The sequence below is a fragment of the Etheostoma spectabile genome, chromosome 3, assembly GCF_008692095.1.
Source record: "Etheostoma spectabile isolate EspeVRDwgs_2016 chromosome 3, UIUC_Espe_1.0, whole genome shotgun sequence".
Taxonomy (NCBI): domain Eukaryota; kingdom Metazoa; phylum Chordata; class Actinopteri; order Perciformes; family Percidae; genus Etheostoma; species Etheostoma spectabile.
Window position 1 is genome coordinate 31,878,358 of NC_045735.1, and position 20,143 is coordinate 31,898,500.

Genomic DNA, 20,143 nt, shown 5'->3' on the forward strand with positions numbered 1-20,143 from the left:
AAAAGATGTTAAAAACAACAGCCTACCTTGTTTTGGTCAATGTTTTTATTAGAATTATTTTCAATTAAATATATTTTCTTCACGAAAACCAAAATTTGGCTTTTGTAAAGTATTTTTCCCAAAGTGAGTCTTGCAAAGGGGGAGGGTTGTCTAATAATCAGGGTCCTCTTATATTTGGACCAATACGTTAGTTAGAGGTAGACCAATTGCGACATGTATTATGATATAACACTAATGTCAAGGGGCTGTTAAAGAGTCATGGCATGCCAATGCACAAAGCAGTATTCCAGTGATGTATTACACATCTATTTCAAATTTATAATTGACTGCTGCTTCAGAGAAAAGCGGCTGAACAATCCTTTCAGTCAATTGAGAATGGCACCTCACTAAAATAACAAAGAAGTGTTTTGTGCTTGACCTGGCAGCAGCCATGGATGATTCTGTTCTCCTCCAGTGCCTTTTCTCACTGCTGATAGAGTCTAGTAATGTGGATTTATTGCTCAAAGATATTCCTGGTGTGAGCTATTATTAGATTAAAACAAAGGGCAATAAATATGTTCAGTTATTCACATATTGGTATTTTACAACCCAATTATCCAGTTATTTTGTGAATGTTGTCAAGAACCATGGGACAGACATAAAAGGTCCATTTATGTTTTGTTGGAATTTTTTTTGAATAGCATCCTGCCTAATTTGCTATTAATGCATTAAATAATGCTGGCAAATTTCCAACAAAATTGATCTGAAAGGGCCATGCCTTTTTATTTTTGCACGTAAAAGGATGTAGACACCGTGTTTCATCTAAAGGAGGAAAAAGACCTTAAAATTATTTTTAAAATCTGGATCGTTTCTGGTGAAAGAACTTAATAAACCTTTATGAGAAGCCTTCTCGGGAACTATCACCTAGTGGCCGGGTTGGCCACGGAGCCCTAAGTGGCACCTATCTCTCCATCCCATGGGCCTACCACCTGTGGGAGGAACTGCTGGGGATGGGTGCGCTGCCACATGGGTAGCGTTGACAGTCAGGGGCCTCGACCGACCAGACCTGGACGGCGGAGGCTGGCTGCCAGAGGATTGTCTATAACAAACACCATGTTCAAACCGGGAAGTGTACATGGTACCAGAGCACCCTAGGTCGAAGGTCAATGATTGATTTTATAATCATTTCATCTCATCTGAGGCCGTATGTTTTGGACACTCGGGTGAAGAGAAGGGCGGAGCTGTCAACTGATCACCATCTGGTGGTGAGTTAAGTCAGGGGATAGGGGAAGACTCTGGACAGACCTGGTAAAAACAAACAGTGCGGGTAAATTGGGAACGTTTGGAGGAGGCCCCTGTCCGACAGACTTTCAGCTTTCAACCTCCGGCGGAGCTTTTTGTGCATTCCTGTGGAGGCTGGGGGCATTGAATCAGGGAAGCCGTCCAACTTAAGGAGTCTTTCAGGGATATGCTATGCCGGAGGGATCCAGAGGCAGTTGCAAGGTACCGAAAGGCCCGAAGGGCTGCGGTCTCTGCCGTGATAGAGTCAAAGCAGTGGGTGTGGGAGAAGTTTGAAGAAGACATGGAGAAAGACTTTTGGTCGGCACCAAGGTGCTTCTGGAAAACCATTTGCTACCTCAGGAGGAGGAAGCAGGGAACCATCCAAGCTGTGTACCATAAGGATGGGATGCTGTTGACCTAAACTGAGGAGGTAATAGAGCGGTGGAAGAAACATTTTGAGGAACTCCTAAATCCAGCTTATATGCCCTCTATGGTAGAGGCAGAGCTGGAGGATGATGAGGGATTGTTGTCAATTTTCCTGGTGGAAGTCACCGAGGTAGCTAAACAACTCCACAGCGGCTCCCAAAGCCCCAGGGATCGATGAGATCCGTCCAGAAATGCTGAAAGCTCTGGGTGTGGAGGGGCTGTCTTGGTTGACACGCCTTGCATGGAGGTCTGGGATGGTACCTAGGGAGTCTCAGACCAGGGTGGTGGTTCCCCTCTTCAAAAAGGGGGACCAGACGGTGTGTGCCAATTACAGGGGTATCACACTTCTCAGCCTCCCTGGTAAAGTCTACTTCAAGGTGCTGGAAGGGAGGCTTCAGCTGATAGTCGAACCTCGGGTTGAGGAGTAACAATGCGAATTCCGTCCTGGTCATGGAACAACGGATCAGATCTTCACTCTCGCAAGGATCCTGGAGGGAGCCTGGGAGTATGCCCAAACAGTCTACATGTGTTTTGTGGATCTGGAGAAGGTATATGACCGGGTCCCCCAGGAGATACTGTGGGAGGTGCCTGTTTGTAGTATTTGTAGAAAGGAAATGGAGGCGTGGTCAGGGTGGGGAGGGGTTGCAGTTCAGCGGGCTGGGGATCTCATCGCTGCTTTTAGGAGATGATGTGGTCCTGATGGCATCATCTCTGACCTTCAACACTCACTGGATCGGTTTGCTGCTGAGTGTGAAGTGGCTGGGATGAGGATCAGCACCTCTAAATCTGAGGTCATGGTTCTCATTAGGAAAGCGATGGAGTGCCTTCTCCAGGTAGGGAATAAATCCTTATCCCAAGTGAAGGCGTTAAATACCTTGGTGTCTTGTTTGCGAGTGAGGGGACAATGGAGCGGGAGATCGGCCGGAGAATCGGTGCAGCGGGTGCGGTATTACATTCCATTTATCGTACCATTGTGATGAAAAGAGAGCTGAGCCAGAAGGCAAAGCTCTCGATCTAACGGTCAGTTTTCATTCCTACCCTCACATTGGTCATGAAGGCTGGGTCATGACCAAAAGAACAAGAACGAGGTTTCCCTGCCTCTGAAGGACCTGATGTGGAAAGACCAGTCCTACCAAAGAAGGATCCTTGACTTTGAGAAACGTTGTCTATCTATTGATCTGCGCTTGAATGCTCTTCCTTCATCCTTCAAGTACCCGCATGTCTGTCACAGTAACTTGAATTTTGTGATCTGAATTTGAATTGTGAGAACTGAATGTGAAGCTATATAGAGTGTTGAATTTTCATTGATGATCATCTTTTATTGGATTTTAGTTACAAACAAATAATTTCAGGACTATTAGCACCCCCCGTACCAGCTACCGGGGCTCCCAAACAAACTGTGTAGGGACTTTTTCAGTTTATAAAAAAATTAAAAATTTAAAAGGTTTTCATTTGAAACCTCATTGAAAGGAATTGGGGGGAGTATGTGAGTTTTTTGATGGGCTGTGGGTTTACATAAACCCAAAAAAGGTTTTGGAAATCACTGTGTAAGCTGGGGGTGGGTGTTTTGGAAAGTTTGGGTAAAATCTTTAATACAAATCTATCATTCACCTTTTAAATAGGTTTGACTAACCTGTGCAACAAATGCCACTGTCCCCTTTTTCCAAAGCTATAATTTTATGATAAATTTCTCTAATCTGTATTTAGTTTCTTGTCCGAACTGGCAGCGCGATCCGCCCCAAAGGGATTTTTATTGTGTGCTTCTATTGACTCTATGCCCTGTGAAACGCATCTTTTCTGCCAAAAACCCTTTCCCCAATACTAATTTGTTTCCTAAAAATTAATATTTCCCGGAAAAATTTTTGAACAGCATTTTACTGAGATGCTTTTTGGGAATTTTTGGAACTTTCCGCACCCGTCCCCAAAATTCATTTTGGGATTCAACGAGGTCGGGTTTCTGGTCATAAAAAAAACCACAATGGGACAAAGTTATTATTTTTTTTTAAAGGTATTTTTTTGGGGATTTTCGGCCTTTATTTTTGGCAGGGCTATGAAAAGTTGAAAGGGGGAGAGAGAGGGGGAAGACATGAGGGGGCCGGTTCGAGTTCAAACTTTTTTTGGTGTGTTTTTTTTGATTTAATAGAAATTTAGTTTCAGTCTGTATGATAATTGTAGTGTAAAGTTTAAAAATGCTAGGCAGTTTTGCGACTAAACGGAACCCAACCCTTTTAAAATTTTAAATGTAAATTTTTTCGTTGTCCCAATATACATGCACAACAATAATATAGAAATGATAACTCCACATCTAATTAGGGAGACGCCAGTGCATAGGCCTACTTCTTTTTTTAATTTAAACGGACTTAAACTACTACAATAATAATGGTAGGGGTCACGTTCCACTTTTTTTAATAAGGGGAATTTGAGCTAAACCATAAACAATAAAATTAAAGGTCAATACGTTTTATTTCTCAATATTATTGCAATAGTTATTGTAATAATAATTATTGCATTGTGAGGTTTTCTTGTCCGGAGACGGTTTTTATTTCTAGCTGTTATTTTGGAGCCCTGCAGGTAACCTCTGTGCTGGGGGTGTTGCAGAAAACCAGCAAGAATGCATTGTCTAAAACTGTTAACTGCGTTTTCTCTGCTTGTGAACTTGCGAGGTCATTCTTCCAAGAGCAACCAGCAACAACGTTCTCCCCAAGAACACAAGTTCGTTGTTTCCGCCTAAAAAGGACATTTTTCCTTGCCACTGATGCACCAAATGCTTGCCCGTGAGAAATTGTTGGGTCTTAGTAAATTATAGAGTGTGGTCTAGACCTACTCTATTTGCCAAGTGTCTTGAGATAACTCTTGTTATGATTTGATACTATAAATTAAATTCAATCTATAAGATAGAAACCTACAAAACATTTTTGGGCAAAAGCTGCAACCAAGAACACATGATTGGTCCTATCAGCAGTATCTGTGCTGTACCTGGACAGTCTTGAGTGCACGGTCAGCATACAAAACTCCAGCAGTGATGTCCACCACAGCTCCGTCTCCCTCAGCCAGGTTGACATGGGGGATATGCTGGCTGAAGTTGTCCCGGTTTAGGATCACCATAGGAACCTTGTTCCTCTGCAGGGTGTTCTTAATCGCAAGGTAACTCTGACTGCTTTCTGGTCCCATCACCAGAAGTCCTGTTTGTCTGAGAGGGAAGATCAGTGGAGATGAAGGGGGCATCTTGGCAAGAAATGGTCACGACACATTTACAAATCACAGATTGTGCATCATTGTTGGTACTAATATTAAAAGGAAAAATTTAATTTTAATTCAGGGCATAATATTATATTACAACAGTCAAACAGGGCAAATACTAAAAGAAGTGAACTTCACACTGGTTGGATACAAACATGTTTAATTCTCACTGATTAAAAGACCTATATGCATGCACAAGTGCAGTATGTATGGAGGGTCAGAGCTGAACTGGGAAGTCAGTCAGCAAAATATGATAGATGTTTCCAACAAACAGATGGGTAAAAATGGTAATATTTAAATCTTTCCTGATGTAAGCCCTGGTGTTAAAAACCCAGAAAAAGGTATTTGGAACACTACGTTTATGTGTGTGTGTGGGGGGGGGGGGGGGGGGGACATGTTGCTTACTACCTTTTACAAAGCTTTCAACCACATATCAGGGTTATGATCTGTGAATGTAAATGGCTCATGTGTCATTACATATTAGTTAATATATATTTGTTATATAACTATAAAATTACATCTACATTTCTTCTAACTTAGGTGACATTATGACACCTGATGAAGACCATGGTGAAAGCTATAAGAAAAGGTAGTAAGTGAACCTTGACTTTAGAATATGTACTCCTGCATTGAAACTAGATTTTTGGCAATTGTCCGTGTCCTGTTCCCTTTGTTGTTTCCCTTCCCTAACTTTAAACGATGTGTTGGAGGAAGTTTTTCTATTACCCCATGATTTGCTTTTGCCATTAAAGCTTTAATTAGGGCCCGAGGGCCGACAGCCGAGAATTGAAACTGAAGGAATTCTTCCCTTCCTCTCCGCCGCCAAATTAATTGCCTTTTGAGGAGCTTAGCATACTCAAAAAATTACCAAAATTGCCGTACGCATCAAACCCTGTGAAAATGTACGTTGTTTAAGAGTTCGGGAATAGGCGCGCAAAAATGTCTCACTAGCGCGCCCTACAATATTTAAAAGATTTCAGCCCTTGCAGTACGTTTGAAGTAGACTAATGAAACTTGGTACACATATGTGGTATTTTAAGATGTACAAAAAAACGTCATTGGAACCATACCCTAAACCCAACTGGAAGTCCGCCATTTGGAATTGAAAGTTGTAAATTAGTGCTAATTTGGCCATTTCCACATGTCGAACTTTAATAAACTCCTTTTAGAGTTAATCTGATCAACTTCAAATTTTATCTGTACTATCTTAAGACGTTAAAGACAAAAAGTTATTAAAAGAAAAACTTTTCATAGGGTCATAGGGCATGGCCGTGGCAGGGCGGCCTTTTTGTGCATATTGCCATCTAAACAAGAAGTGGGTGTAACTTGAGTGTACAAGTTGGGTCTGTTGGGTCTTTGTAAATACAGACTCTCCTAAAGTGTCCTGAGATAATTCCAGTTAGGATTTGACACTATAAATAAAATTGAATTGAACTGAATTACAATAGATGGCGGTCAGCACACCCCCAGTCTGAAGAAGGCAGGAGTACTTACAGACATGGAAGCTAAGCAACGTCATGCTGTGGACGGGGGCAGCAGTTAACCGTATTTTAGATGTCTGAAAAAAAATCAATATCAGTTTGTGGATGCTATATTTAGAATATTTTTAGCATTTTATCTTGCTGTCATACAACCCTTCACAACAGGGAACTGAAGCCATTATATTTGCTCTCTTCAAAGCCACCAGGGTCCTTTGACAAAAACAGTTTTTTTAAACTCGCAGAACATGGGAGGCTGCTCTACTGCTGCCTCCATTGGTAAGTTAGTTTGTGTTATTGTGTGACTGGTCGGTTTGCATTCTATCCCGTACCTATCCAGTCCCATAGCGCACCTTCTTCCAAGTCTCTATTGACATGAGCATAATTCAAACCTAACCGAAGTAGATTTGTTTGTTTAACTAATAGTGGTTAGGCTATAACCGGAGGAATAAGGAAAATAATGGCTAATTAAAACTTGGGTTTTAGGTTCCCTGCCCTCTTATATCAATAATAACAGTGAGGGTACTCAACAAATTAATAACATTACTAAAAATCAATCAAACAGGGCAAAACGTGGTTAAATAGACAGGTTGTAAACAAAGCTCCAGGTTAGTCAAACATATTTGAAGATAAATACCAATGTGAAAAGTAAAATTATCACACTAACTGTTCGCTGTAAACATCAATCAACTTGATCCTCTGCACTAGCTCTTTGCACTTACTGTTTTCTTGTGTAAAAATGAATTACTAGCATCACAACTTTGACCTCCAAATCAAGTGTTTCAGATCATCTGGGTGAACTGTTGGTTCGTTTCCATCATGTGAAAGTCTGACTGCGTTACTTTTCCCATTAAAACGATTAGTTTACTAGGGACAGTCCCCCATTCTTAACAGCTCTTTTGGTGTATACAATGTTATAAAAACTAATAGAAATTATGACCAAAGCTATAAAATGCAACCCACATTTTATGAAACTGTAGTTTTTCCTTGACCAAACCTTAACCACTAAGGTTATTAGGTATGGCAGTGTGGGTTGGTCCACCACTTTCTTCCAGACTGAAATATCTTAACGTAAGATCGATTGCCACACAATTTTGTACCAGCGGTCATTGTCACCAGATGATAAATCATTGTGGTCTGCTACTTCTGGATAGTTGATTCTGCTGTGAGAGGTATGTTGTTAGCTGGATAACACAGACTGACTCCATCCACCCTCAAGGTTTAACATTGGTTTTAGTTGTCATTTTACGACACAGGGTTACACAGTGAAATGTAAGTTGTAGCCTTTTCATGCTACACATAGTGCTGGACAATATATTGATATTGTATCAATATCAATATCTGAGTCAAGATATTGTCTTAAATTTTAGATATTGTAATATCGTAACATGGACAAGTTCCCAGATTTCTTAGAAATGTTGCTGAAATAATCACTCCTGTCATAACCTATCTTAATTTATGCATTGAAAATAACCATTTTCCAAATAAATTTAAGGTGGCAAGAGTTTATATTTATATAAATAGGGGTCCAAATCTGATCCTGGTAATTTCTACCCTGTATCTATCCAGTGTTCAATATCAAAAATTGTTGAATTTATTTATGAGCTAATAGACAGTTATTTTCTTCCAGTCAGGCTTTAGAATACCCCATTCCACAAATACCTGTCAGCTTTATCTTTCAGACTTTATTAGGAAACCGGTAGAAAAGGGGAATCTTTGTGGCATGGTGTTAATAGACCTTCAAAAGGCCTTTGATACGGGTCAGTATGATATCCTTTTGAACAAACTCAAAGCTCCGGGATTTTCTCGTACATCTCTTCAGTGGGTGAGGTCATAACTGGTTGGTAGAGAACAGGTGGTAGATGTGAAAGGGACCTTATCCTCCCTACTTAAATTAGCTTGTGAAATTCCCCAGGGGAGTGTTTTAGGTCCTCCTTTTTTTTGTATGTTAATGACATGTCGTCAGCCATAAATTGTAATTTGTTTTTATTAACAGATGATTCAGCTATTCCAGTCTCTCATAAAAGAGAAATCAGAGGTAGGAAAGGTTGCTTAGTTTAAAGCGCCTTAACCTCAGTGCTTGGTTAACAGACAACAAGCTGTGACTCCATCTTGGCAAAACGTAGTTCTTAGATAGATTCTTTTTGGGTCCAGAGTTAAACTGAAAAAATCTATGGGGTTTAGGGTAGTTGTAGGTAATGTTGAACTTACAGTCAAAGAAGCGGTCAATTACTTGGGCTGTATACTGGACAACAATCTATCAGTAGGGTTTATGGCCCAAAACATTAACTCAAAAGTAAGCCAACGAATAAAGTTCCTGGCAACAATATCCAGCCTCTTAGATAGAAACACCTTGAAAATCTTGGCCAATGCTCTTGTTCAATTCCATCTTGACTATGCCTGTTCATCTTGGTACACGGGCACTACTAAAGGCCTCAAAGACAAGCTACAAATCTGTCAAAATAAACTGATCAGAGTGATCATTAAACTCCATCGTAGAACTCGTCTTCTTCCTGACCTGACCAGTCTTAGGTGGCTCAGAGTGGAGGAGAAATTTTCCCAATTTAAACTGGGTTAAGTTAAGATAAGAATTGACCTGGCACTCAAGTATTTATGGAATTACTTTTATATAATTAGTGATACACACAGCTATTCTACTAGGGGGAGTTCCACAGATTACAGGCCCTGCCGTTTTAAAAGATGTGAAGGGGGGGGGGGGACACCAATTACGCTAACAGAGGTGCAACGTTACGAATGGTCCCTGTTCTGACTTGGATGCCTGGGTCTGTTTCCCAACTGTGGAGTAAACTGCCGTTAGCGTCCTTAGCACTGGAGTGCTGACCGGTCTGGCTGCTAGTTGGCTTGGGGCTGACTGTGGATGTGTCCCCGGGCCGGGGCTGTAATGATAGGGGATGGTTGCTAGCTGGCTGGCTGAGGGCTGACTGTGGATGTGTCCCCGGGCCGGGGCTGTAATGATAGTGGATGGTTGCTAGCTGGCTGGCTGAGGGCTGACTGTGGATGTGTCCCCGGGCCGGGGCTGTAATGATAGTGGATGGTTGCTAGCTGGCTGGCTGAGGGCTGACTGTGGATGTGTCCCCGGGCCGGGGCTGTTGTCAGCTCCCATCCCAACTGAAGCTTTGCAGTGTTGGGAGAGTAGGGCAGACAGACAGGCATGTGCTAGTTAGCTTTACCAATTAACATTAGATTAGTCGTCTATTTATACAGTTAACGTAACTAATGAATTATTGGGTTATCCCAGAGTTGTTAACCGTTGTTAAAACAATCAAACTAATAATAACAGTGTGTTGAACGATGTTGTAAACTTATGTTACCACCAATAATTAGCTAATGTTACAGACCTAGCATTAGCTACTTGTTTGTCAACCAGCACCTTTACAGTAGGCACCAAAGCACTTTTCCTCTTTGTTCCCCTTACATGAATTGTCCATTAGTGTTACAATTATTATGTCTCATTCAAACAGTGGTTAATGAACCACTGAAATGATTTTGTAAACATTATTTAAAAGGTACAATAGAGTCTTTGGTGTTGGATCAATCGACATTGAAATCATTACCAATAAATAAGGTCTCTGTTGTATTACTGTGTTGCAAACAATGCCATGTGGCAGAAACAAAGTTGTGTTATGTTTAAATGTTAAATTTTGAGGGAGGGAAGAAGATCGATAAATAATTCTCAAAGAAGACTGGCTTGCCCAGGGCCAGGCCAGCTCAGCAACGTCTTTCTCCTATCGCGTCCTGCTGTCTCTCCTTCCTACACCGGCCCCCGCACCCTGTCCCTTTCTACCTGCCTGGGCACAGTGCGGCTGCACAATGTGCACAAAGGAAGGGGCTGCTCCTCTGCTCCTCAGTCACAGAACAGAAGACAGAAGTGACTGTTTTGGTGGCCACAGGAGAGAAATACCTTGCGTGCTCGCTGGACAATACAGGGGACAGAAATTTTACAAAAATTTGCAGTCTTTTCTACAGAAAGTTGCCAGATTTGTTGCCAGTCGCTTTTGTAAAAAAAAGTAAATCTAGCAAAAAAGTCTCTAAGTTGGCAACACTGGAAACAACAGCGGAGGCTGCGATGAAGCGGAGCGTAGTTTCCAGGAAACACTCCGGCCAATCAGAGCAGACTGGGCTTTTTTTCTCAATCCGATGGTGAATACAGGTGCAGCAGCCATGGGCAGTATGAGAAAAACAAAGTGTGTTACATTAAAGCATGTAAAGATGTCCTAGTACAAACACATAAGGTTTTATCCTGAAAATGCTACATATTAGTTGCCCTTTAAAATACGGTGTGGAGGGTGAAGTGGAGTTGAAAAATGAAGCAGCTCTGTAGTCTTGTGGTACAGCAGCGGATACTTGTGTATCTCTTGGCAGACGGAAGCAGGTGGGACCGGCTGTGGCTGGGTGTGTATTGTCTTTAATATCCTTTGGGCTCTGCGCAGCCACCTCATCTCACCTATAGCACTGATGCTCAGTAGATGGGTATCAGTGATGTTCTGGGCTGTCATCCAGTCAGGATGCTCTCTATTCCTCCTCTGTGAAAGTTAACTATAACTTAACGTGGGGATTTTTCCTTCTTAAGGTTTCCTTTAGAAATAAATCTGAGCTTTCTTTATCAGGGTATTGACGTTAGATGACCATGACCATAACAAGTTCTCTGTGATGCTGAATCCAAGAAAATAATTTCCTATTAGGCTCAGTTTTGTCTTCCAAGTTACTTTGGCTAACCCAGTAATTTGCAAGCATTCAGTTAAAAATTGCACTGCAGAAGTGGCTGTGTGGTTGAAAATGTGCCATGTCAGCAATGTGACAATTACTTCTCCATCAAGCAGGTATGGGCGACTGAAGAAGAGCAATGCCAGCCATTTGGAGATTTTTGGCTTGGCTAGGTTCTTGCCCAATGCATGATTGCACTTGGCGATCAGCCATTGTCAGTGGTTAATATTACTGGGTTTCGACGTCTTCTCAGTGTACTGGAGCCGAGAGATTACCAGCCGCCACCACATCACAGAAACAGTGTTTCCAAAGCTGCTTTGTGAAAAAGCACATCAGCAACCTGTTGCCCGTAAACTTCACCAGTGTTATTTGGAGTAGCAGTGTTAGCCCCGTGTCTCTCATTAGCTTAACGGGCATAAACATAAAGAAAGCCATATTTCAATCTGCATAAGGTTTTCATCACAGTGCTGTTTTACCAACCACAGTGCTACTCTGTAAATAGAGATTTTTTTCTCACAAACAGGCTAAAAAGAAAGCTCTTGGTGTGTAGTCTAACTGTTTTAACTGTTATAGTTTGCCACAAGTCTTAACATTTCAAAATCTTGTGAACTTAGCTGCTGGGCTAAACCAACCCTCCTCTTCGCTGGATTGATAAATCCACATCGCTACTTAATATGCACGTGAATGACATCATCAGACTTGCAGTTGTTCATTCTTTCTGAACTTCACTCAGTATTTTGATATAAGGAATGATGTAACTTGTTTTGTTGACACTAGTCTGGGGAAATGTCAGGGCCCAGGCACTGAGCTTTGAATAGAAAAAAGTCATGGTACTTTGAAAATACTGCTTTGATCTAATTAACAACAATATCAGAGAAGGCCAAAATCCTCTGTGTGTCTGAAAACACCCTTGGACCACAGAGGGATTATTAAGCACGTGTATCGGTACTCGGTATCGGCAAGTACCCAAATGTAAGTACTTGTGGTATCAGTGCATCCCTATAAATTACAATTAAAAAAGTCTAGCTCATCAAAACCCCAGTGTTATAAATGGGAATGAATCTATAAAACATTTACATCTGACTGGACATGGTATGACCAGTGGACAATAATACAGCCGATCACTGCAGCTCCGGTGTTAAGTTATTGAGTCCCAGAGGGAGAGGTTGTGAAACACAGGCTCTAATTCATCTGCCTGATAGGTGGCTGACTCGCCCTCTGCCAGCAGTGCTTTCTAAAGGCTACTCCGACATCTGTCAGGAGCCATAAGGCACACACAACACCAGCTAAAGGCTTCAGCCATTCATCAGAACATTTTATGACTATGTCTCCCTGTGTGCTTGTGTGTTTACGAGTGTGTGACGGGGGAAGGAAAAGCCACGCGAATGTAGGATCGTAAATATGATACCTCATCTAGTCTAACCTGTCAGACTTGGTGATTGGTGGCACTAGTTCAGCAGCTGGATGTGCACATATGTTGCCATGTATGTGAAGAAAATAAAAAGGTTTCAGCCTTGCTCCAAGCCTATTTTCTATGGCTCCATCTGTCCCAGAGGCAGCAGCAGAAGCGGGAGGCATTGCTCACACCAGCCTTGTCTGACCATTTCTCATTGTGATGCCCAAGGGCACAGGTGGCCTTCAGATGCGGACCCATCAATCATGAGCGGCGGCTGGGTGCACAGGGCACGGGGAGGCGCACTGTCTTTCTAGGGAACATAATGTGGGCGTGGCTTGGTACCATAAACTATAACCCTGAGACATGAATAATGAATCAATGTGTTATTCAGCTCTATCGTATCAGGAAACTCAAAGTGCTGGAGGAGGGTTTGCTCACAGTTTGATAACACTGTTATATTTGTAAACACACAAATTCCTCTACGTTTTCCGTTTGAAAATCTAAGGTATAACGTGATGAAAAAAAAAAACTGCTCCACAATCAGAGGCATGGGTGCTGTCAAGGGGTGATTCAATGACGCCAGAGGTAATGAGAAAGTCATGCATTCATGGCTCCCGTAGATTGAGTTGCTGCTCTTGTGCGTACATAGCACCTTGAATGTGACAAATCCCCGTGTTCTGGCAAAGCTTTTGTTATGTTCCGTTTAATGGGTTTTCTCTCTGTGTGTTTCTGCTGACTGCTTACCTGTACAGTTTGACACCCGTCTCCCTCTCCAGCTGGGCCCATAGCTCGTAGCACTCCTCCATCATGTGGATGTAGAAGTCTTGCTCGTAGGCCTTGCGGATTATGCGGGTCTGGCCATGGGAGCTACCTCGGCTGTGGGGCAGGACAAACTGGAAAAGAGATGAACAATGGAACTTGGTTCAAATTAAATAACTTGGTTTGGGAATAATTTACACCAAAGTGGCCAAATGTCTGTGGACATCCAAAAATTTTACACACGTGATAGTTGATAGATGTGTAGGGGTGCAACGAATCACAAAACTCATGGTAAGAATTGGATCACGGTTTTGAGTCACGGATTGGATCAATTTTGGGATAAGCACAAATAGGGGGAATTTCAATGATTTATTAAAAATGTTATAAAAATAATTACTTATTTCACCAGTAAATTATTGTGGTGTAAAATGTGGTGTATGCTTACACTGCAATATTAAGCATTGTAAAGTATGTTCATTCTAGTTTTTTTAAAGTGGACATATTATGCTTTTCATATTTTCTGCCATATCTACAATGTTATAATGTTGGATTTTCATGTCAAACATTTCCATAACTTACAATAATGAAACATATTTTAGAGAAATCCCTTTAGTTAAAATGTTCATATTTCCAACCAAGTGTTACGCAACTCTAAACCGGCCTGCTAGGATTGGTAATCTGCTCCAGGTATATTGGACTGGAGTGGGGTTTTTTTTTAAGCTACTGCAGTGTTAACATTGTCGCGTGTAGCTTGATGTCAACTGCAGTAAACCACGTCATCTTGGCTGCCAGTTAGGCCTGCACAATTTGGGGGAAAATATGAATCACGATTTTTTAGCTTAGAATTTATATCACAATTCTCTGCCACAATTTTTCCTCACAAAGTGTCATATTTATTGCACACATGAACCATGAAGCATTACTGCTGAAACATTTCTGATTGGGTAGTGTTTGGTTCAGAAGCCTTATCTGCAATAACAATCTAACATTAGCCTAGTAGGGCTGCACGATTATGGCCAAAATGGTCATCACGATTATTTTCATCAATATTGTGATCTTGATTATTATCACGATTATTTGATGATTTTAACCAAACAACTTTCATTGTCACATAGGCTATTTATAACTACTTTCACATCCTTATTATGTTACATTCTTCTTATGTTGAAGTTGTATGTTGTATAGACATATTGCTACAACACATGGAAATAAAAATTGGCTATCTAAAATAAATAGCATAGGATATATATATTTATAGTTTTTTTTTAAATGTATCTCTGGGAAAGCTCTTTCACTTGTTTTCAACTATAACTGATTAAAGGAGCTAGGGAGAGAGAGGGAGTGCTACTCACAGAGGGTCAAGCACGGATTGAATGGCGGGTAAGCAGAGTTACACACGTTGTGTGTAGGAAATGTCTTTATCCTTCACTGCGCTGCATTTTTATGAACTATGATATTCTGGCCATGGTTAACATCTTGCAGGTCCAGCAGGCTCTGTCTCACACGACCTGAAGTTAGTTTCATTCAATAGCTTTTTGTGTTTTGCGCCGTGGCGGCCGCGAAAGCAGAGTTACCAGCGGAAACAAGGGTACAAATACAGGTTTCCCTCTCATGCTTAACAATATACAGCTGTGTTAATAACACTAAAATTGTGGACAAATGTCAGAAGTGTGGAGCGGCGCCGCTGTGTAGCGGGGGCTGCGCGGAGAGTAGAGAAGGAGGGTTAAAGGAGAGATCCAACACAGGCACGGCTTTACGAAAAATGGGTCAGTAACGCAAAAAATAAACCATATCCATATAACAACATTGCAGCGGATGCAGGACTTAGCCCCATTTAACCTAGAGGAAAAATTTACCGTGTCCTAGAGCTTGTGAGCTAACAGACCTAACTAAACACCAACTAGCACTGGTCACTGCTGTTGTCTAAAAAAAACACAGACGGGACAAATTTGCGTTACTGGGAAACTATAAACCTTGAGACTGAAGTATAACCCGACTGCTATCTGTTGTGGAATTTTCCTCCCATTACTGCGCGATGCAGGGAACAACTCTGACGGCACATGATCAGACAGTGGTTTACGGAGCGGTTGATTGGCTTTGCAAAAAACCCGGAGCGTTCTATGAAATGACGCATTTAAAAAAAAAAGCTCAATCACGCAGATTTGATCGTGGGAAGTCAAAATCGTGATCGTGATTAAAATTTGATTAATTGTGCAGCCCTATAGCCTAGTGCTAAATATTAAGTAGTTGCATGTTAACACAAGATGGCTGTAATCTTGGGGGTCAATGCTGGTCCTTTCTCCCCAATTTTGGAGTCAAATTACTGCTGGGACATCTCCGGTGGTGTAATATTTGGTTGAGAAGCCTTTATTGGTAATTTTTGACGGTACAAAGTCGTGCTATATACTCCGTTGCAGTAGCTCCAGCTTCAAGTACTGAAACCATACATTTAATGATCCTGTTGTTCTGGACGGAGACCAGTGAAGGAAAACAGAAGCACTTTTCCGGTGATGGCTAGGCGTTATTGCGCAGCCTCCAACTGAGCTTGACAAAGTAGTTGTTACGTGAGCAACGTGTCTGAAAGTTGTAAGTCTTCTGGTAGCTGTGCAAGAGAAATCTCAATCATTCCCAATCAGCAGAGATGGAGAGTGTAGGTACATGTTAGAAGATAACATAGACACAGGCTAGTTATTGCTAACTAACATGCTAGTACACGTTAGTAATTAAACCTAAGCAGCTAATGGAAGTCCAAACTGTCTGCGTGGTTATGACGCAATCGTTAGCCTGTTTTTACAAAAACGTCTGCTACGGAGCCATAACGTGAGGTACAAGGTAACAGAGCCTTTTATACATATGTGTTTCTTTAGAAAAAAACAATGAAAAAATGAGTCTTGAAACGCTTCAGATGTAAAGTTGTTTGCTGTCAAAGGGGCACCAAAATGAATGGCAGTCAATAGGATGCTAACTGCAGGTGATGTCTTTGTAACATTAAAATGGCATCATGGGAGCTACGCTTAGAGAGGAGAGGCTTACTCCCTTGGTTGCGGCAGAGCGCAGATTCCAGGAAATACTCTGGCCAATCAGAGCAGACTGGGCTTTTTCGGGAGGAGGGCTCAAAGAGACAGGCGCTCCCACAGAGCATCACATACACAGGGTGAATCCAGGTGCAGCAGCAATGGGCAGTATTAGAAAAATAGTGTTGTTGTTTTGTTTTTTTACATTAAAGCATGTTAACATGTTCCAGTACTAACACAAAATACAAGTATTATCCTGAAAATGCTATATAATAGTTGCCCTTTAAATCCCAGTGATGCTTCAGCCTACACCCATGCAGTTACACATAGCTTAAATTAGGGGGAAGAGCAGCACTTAGTAACACTGAGCTTTGACAGGTCAGAAATAAAACAAATCACACTACATGTGTCTTCTTTGTTCCACTACATAGATGATGATTATTTAATTCATGCACGCACACCTGTACATGTATATAGTGTACACTGTCTGAATACTTCTGTGTCCTGCAGTCAGTGGTGGAGGAAGTATTCAGATCCTTTACTTAAATAAAAGTAAATCAGAACAAATGTACATAAAGTATTAAAAGTCGATAAAAATCCTCACATAGTAGAAACTGGAAAGTTTCCAAACAGTTGAGTGTTTAATGGTGTTCTAATTTCAGCTGGACTTGTAGGCCCTTATATTGTTGGCTAGTTTCAACTATAATAAAACATCAAAGTTTATAAACTACATGTTTTGTGTGCAAAAATCTTAATGTGTAATGTAACTAAATCTGTCAGATTGTTGCAGTGGAATAAAAAGTATATTATTTCTCTCTGAAATTTAGCAGAGTAGATGTAGAAAGTGGCATGAAAAGAAAAGACTCAAGTAAAGTACAAGTACCTCAACATTTGGCCATTTGACCCACGTCTCCCCCTACTATACTTAAGTATAGTAGGGGGAGACGTGGGTCAGTTATAAGTTGTCCAATTTCTTAAATCAATCAAATTTAATTTAATTTTGGGATAGCAATGCCAGCTTTGTACTTAAACTCAACAAAACTAAATCATGTTCATGTGGGTCTATATGGATATCTTTCACGCAGGTTGTTAGCGCTTGGTTCTATTTATGTTTTTTCCTTAAAATTTTACTGAATGAGGTCCTGCCTGTCTCAATCTCAATCTCAATCTCACACACACACACACACACACATACACACACACACACACACACAATGTTAAACATTCATTTATATGTTGAATAGAGTTTCAATTTTTTTTGTCATATCTTAATTTTATGATGTAACATTTCACCCCAGGGGATGGTACAACTAACCCGGACTAAGGGGTAGAGTCCAACATTTTGCTCCTGGTGTCTGGTGTTGCAGAGATAACAGCTATACCACATATAAGCAGACACATGTAATTAGTTTGTATCACATTTTTCACGTTTATACACTATCCCCGGTCTCCCTTACTGGAGCAAATGTACATGGTTACATTCCACGACTGTCTCTGAGCAGTTCACTGAACTAACAAACAAAGTTGTGCGTGGGACACACCTGCTCCAGCAGAAGAGTCTTCTTGTTCCTCTGTGCCAGCTGATAGGCCGTGAAGGAGCCCTGCACCCCGGCCCCGATCACTATGACCTCATACTCCCTTTCAGTCGACATGCTGCCTGGATTTGTTTTCAACACGCAGGAACAGACTGTAGAAAGGATCCGCACCGGAGGGGGTGGGGTTAAAAGATAAACCATCCATTTGGGTCCCGAGTAATTCCTGATAGGGGCTGAAATCTGTGCGCCACACAGAACAAGCTTCATCAGTAAATGCCTGTGTGAGGCTAGATTATTATCCATGGTTAAGAGTATTGCTGGCGTCAGACAGTCTGATATGATAGAACCATAGACTGTATATTTATACATAGGCTACGGTCAATGGATAGGACACAAGTGCCTGACAGTCTCACCGCAGGGCAGAAAGGGTAAAAAGGGCGCCAATAGCCAACTTTTATGTGTTACTTTGTCAAACATTTTAACCCTTGTGTTGTCTTCCTGTCAAAATTGAAAATCAACACTTTTGTTGACGCTTTTCAATCGATGTTTTCAACTTTTTTCCCCCTTTTTTCAACATCCACAAGAGTGTTGAAAACACTACATAACACTAACTTATTAACTTTAGTTTTTACAGTTATTTTTTTACAGTTATTTTTTAATTTATGGTCAATAAACCTCATTTATTGGAAATTTTATCTAATGTTTGAGTTAGAAAAGCAGAAAGTAGGAATTATTTAGACTAAAATTAAAGGAATGGGTGTTGATGTCTAATCACAGACTGGAATATGTCAACTTTTACTCAATACTATTGCGAAACCACTTCAATTTCTCTCTCCAGATGCTATACAATTGAATAAGACACCCCAAAATTAATGAAAGACAACATGAGGGTTAAGTCACTACAATGTATGGAAATAAAAAAATGAACAGCAAGAAAAAACTGTATTCTAATAAGTCTAAATCCTTGCTCGTTTAATTTAATAACTCTTGCTTTGTCTTTTAGTGCTCTATCACTGTTTAGAGCTTTACTTCTCCTATTGTTTTAGCATAGCTTTCCACTAGAAATTCACAATCAGCATTGTCTATATGTGACACTTTGTCATCATTCATCATTGTGATTGTATTAACAGTTGTATACAATGCTTTCCCTGTTTGTTTTGTAAATTGCTTTGTGTGAATAAAAAACCTATAAAAAATATAATATAACAAACTTACCCTGACCCCTTCGGCCTGTTACTTTATGCTCCCCTTAGACAAAACTAGCCGTGGTGGAAAATGTTGATTGAGTAAAAGTAAATCCTCAATGGGAAAATAGTTTATTAGTTGTGAAATCAACTTTTATTTTATTTCACTCTAATATGGCAATGGGCATTAATAATAATGGTTGAAATAGAAGTTTAAAAAGTAAAATATTAAGTTAAATCAAAACAAATGCAATACTCATTGGATGTTCCTTTGTAGAATGATATTGATTTAGCATTGCACAGCATTGAATGATTGCATGTTTCTCAGTATAAAGTATTTGGGGTGGAGAGAATGTTAAAGAATGGAAGGTACAATTGAAAGAGCATTTTTATTAAGGCTGTGACTGCTAGGTTATATCTAACCGTTCAAATGTGGTGAACAAAAACAAAATATTTCAATATAAAAAATGACAAGAATTAAGTAAAGTCAGCTTTATTAATAAACCAATAGCCCAATGTATTTCACTGTCAACAGAAACCAAAAGGTCTAGATGTGACAAGCAAGACCCTGATCTATTATGTGATTTCCCACTAACAGAAAACAGGGGGGAACTGATTTATGAGTAGACTCTTATAAGATGCAAATAAACCTTCCCCCAAGCCTATGTAGTCTATAGAGCGATACATGCAGTCGGCCCAGCGCTGACACAGAGGATCTTCAGTGGTACGGATCCTCCCGTTCCATCTGACCATTTCCAGCTCTGCTGTAACTCTGCTGTGAGTGACCAAAGGGCACCTGCTACACTTACATAACCATGAATAGCCAGCTCAGTGCAGAGGTCACTCCTCTGCAGTCTCAGTTACACACCTGCACACAAAGAGGATATTATTACAGTCTAATTTGTTTGGCACAGTAGGCTAAACATGTTAATTCAAACGTGTCAAAGTTCGCCCTGCCAACTGGAGGTGTGCTGATACTGGGACTTGAGTAGACTCAAGCCCCCATTTTCATAGTCTTGCTTTGCCAGACCTTCCTCCACAGCGCTGCAAAGGAGGGTCAGGCTAGTCTGCACAGCATTCTGGGATAGGAGAAAATTCTGCTCTGGTCTATTGGCATTTCTTTAAA

At 40.8% G+C, this 20,143-nt stretch overlaps 1 protein-coding gene and 1 long non-coding RNA gene across 2 annotated transcripts in view; both read right to left on the reverse strand.

Moving 5' to 3' along the window:
* LOC116676439 (peroxisomal sarcosine oxidase) overlaps positions 1-17,986 on the reverse strand; it is a 76,497-nt gene extending 58,511 nt beyond the window's left edge. The window contains 3 exon segments of the mRNA XM_032507538.1: positions 4,663-4,876; positions 13,270-13,418; positions 17,840-17,986. Coding sequence (XP_032363429.1) covers positions 4,663-4,876; positions 13,270-13,418; positions 17,840-17,950 — 474 coding nt within the window. The 5' untranslated portion in view covers positions 17,951-17,986.
* LOC116676769 (uncharacterized) overlaps positions 1-20,143 on the reverse strand; it is a 614,404-nt gene that overhangs the window by 179,555 nt on the left and 414,706 nt on the right. The window lies entirely within an intron of this gene.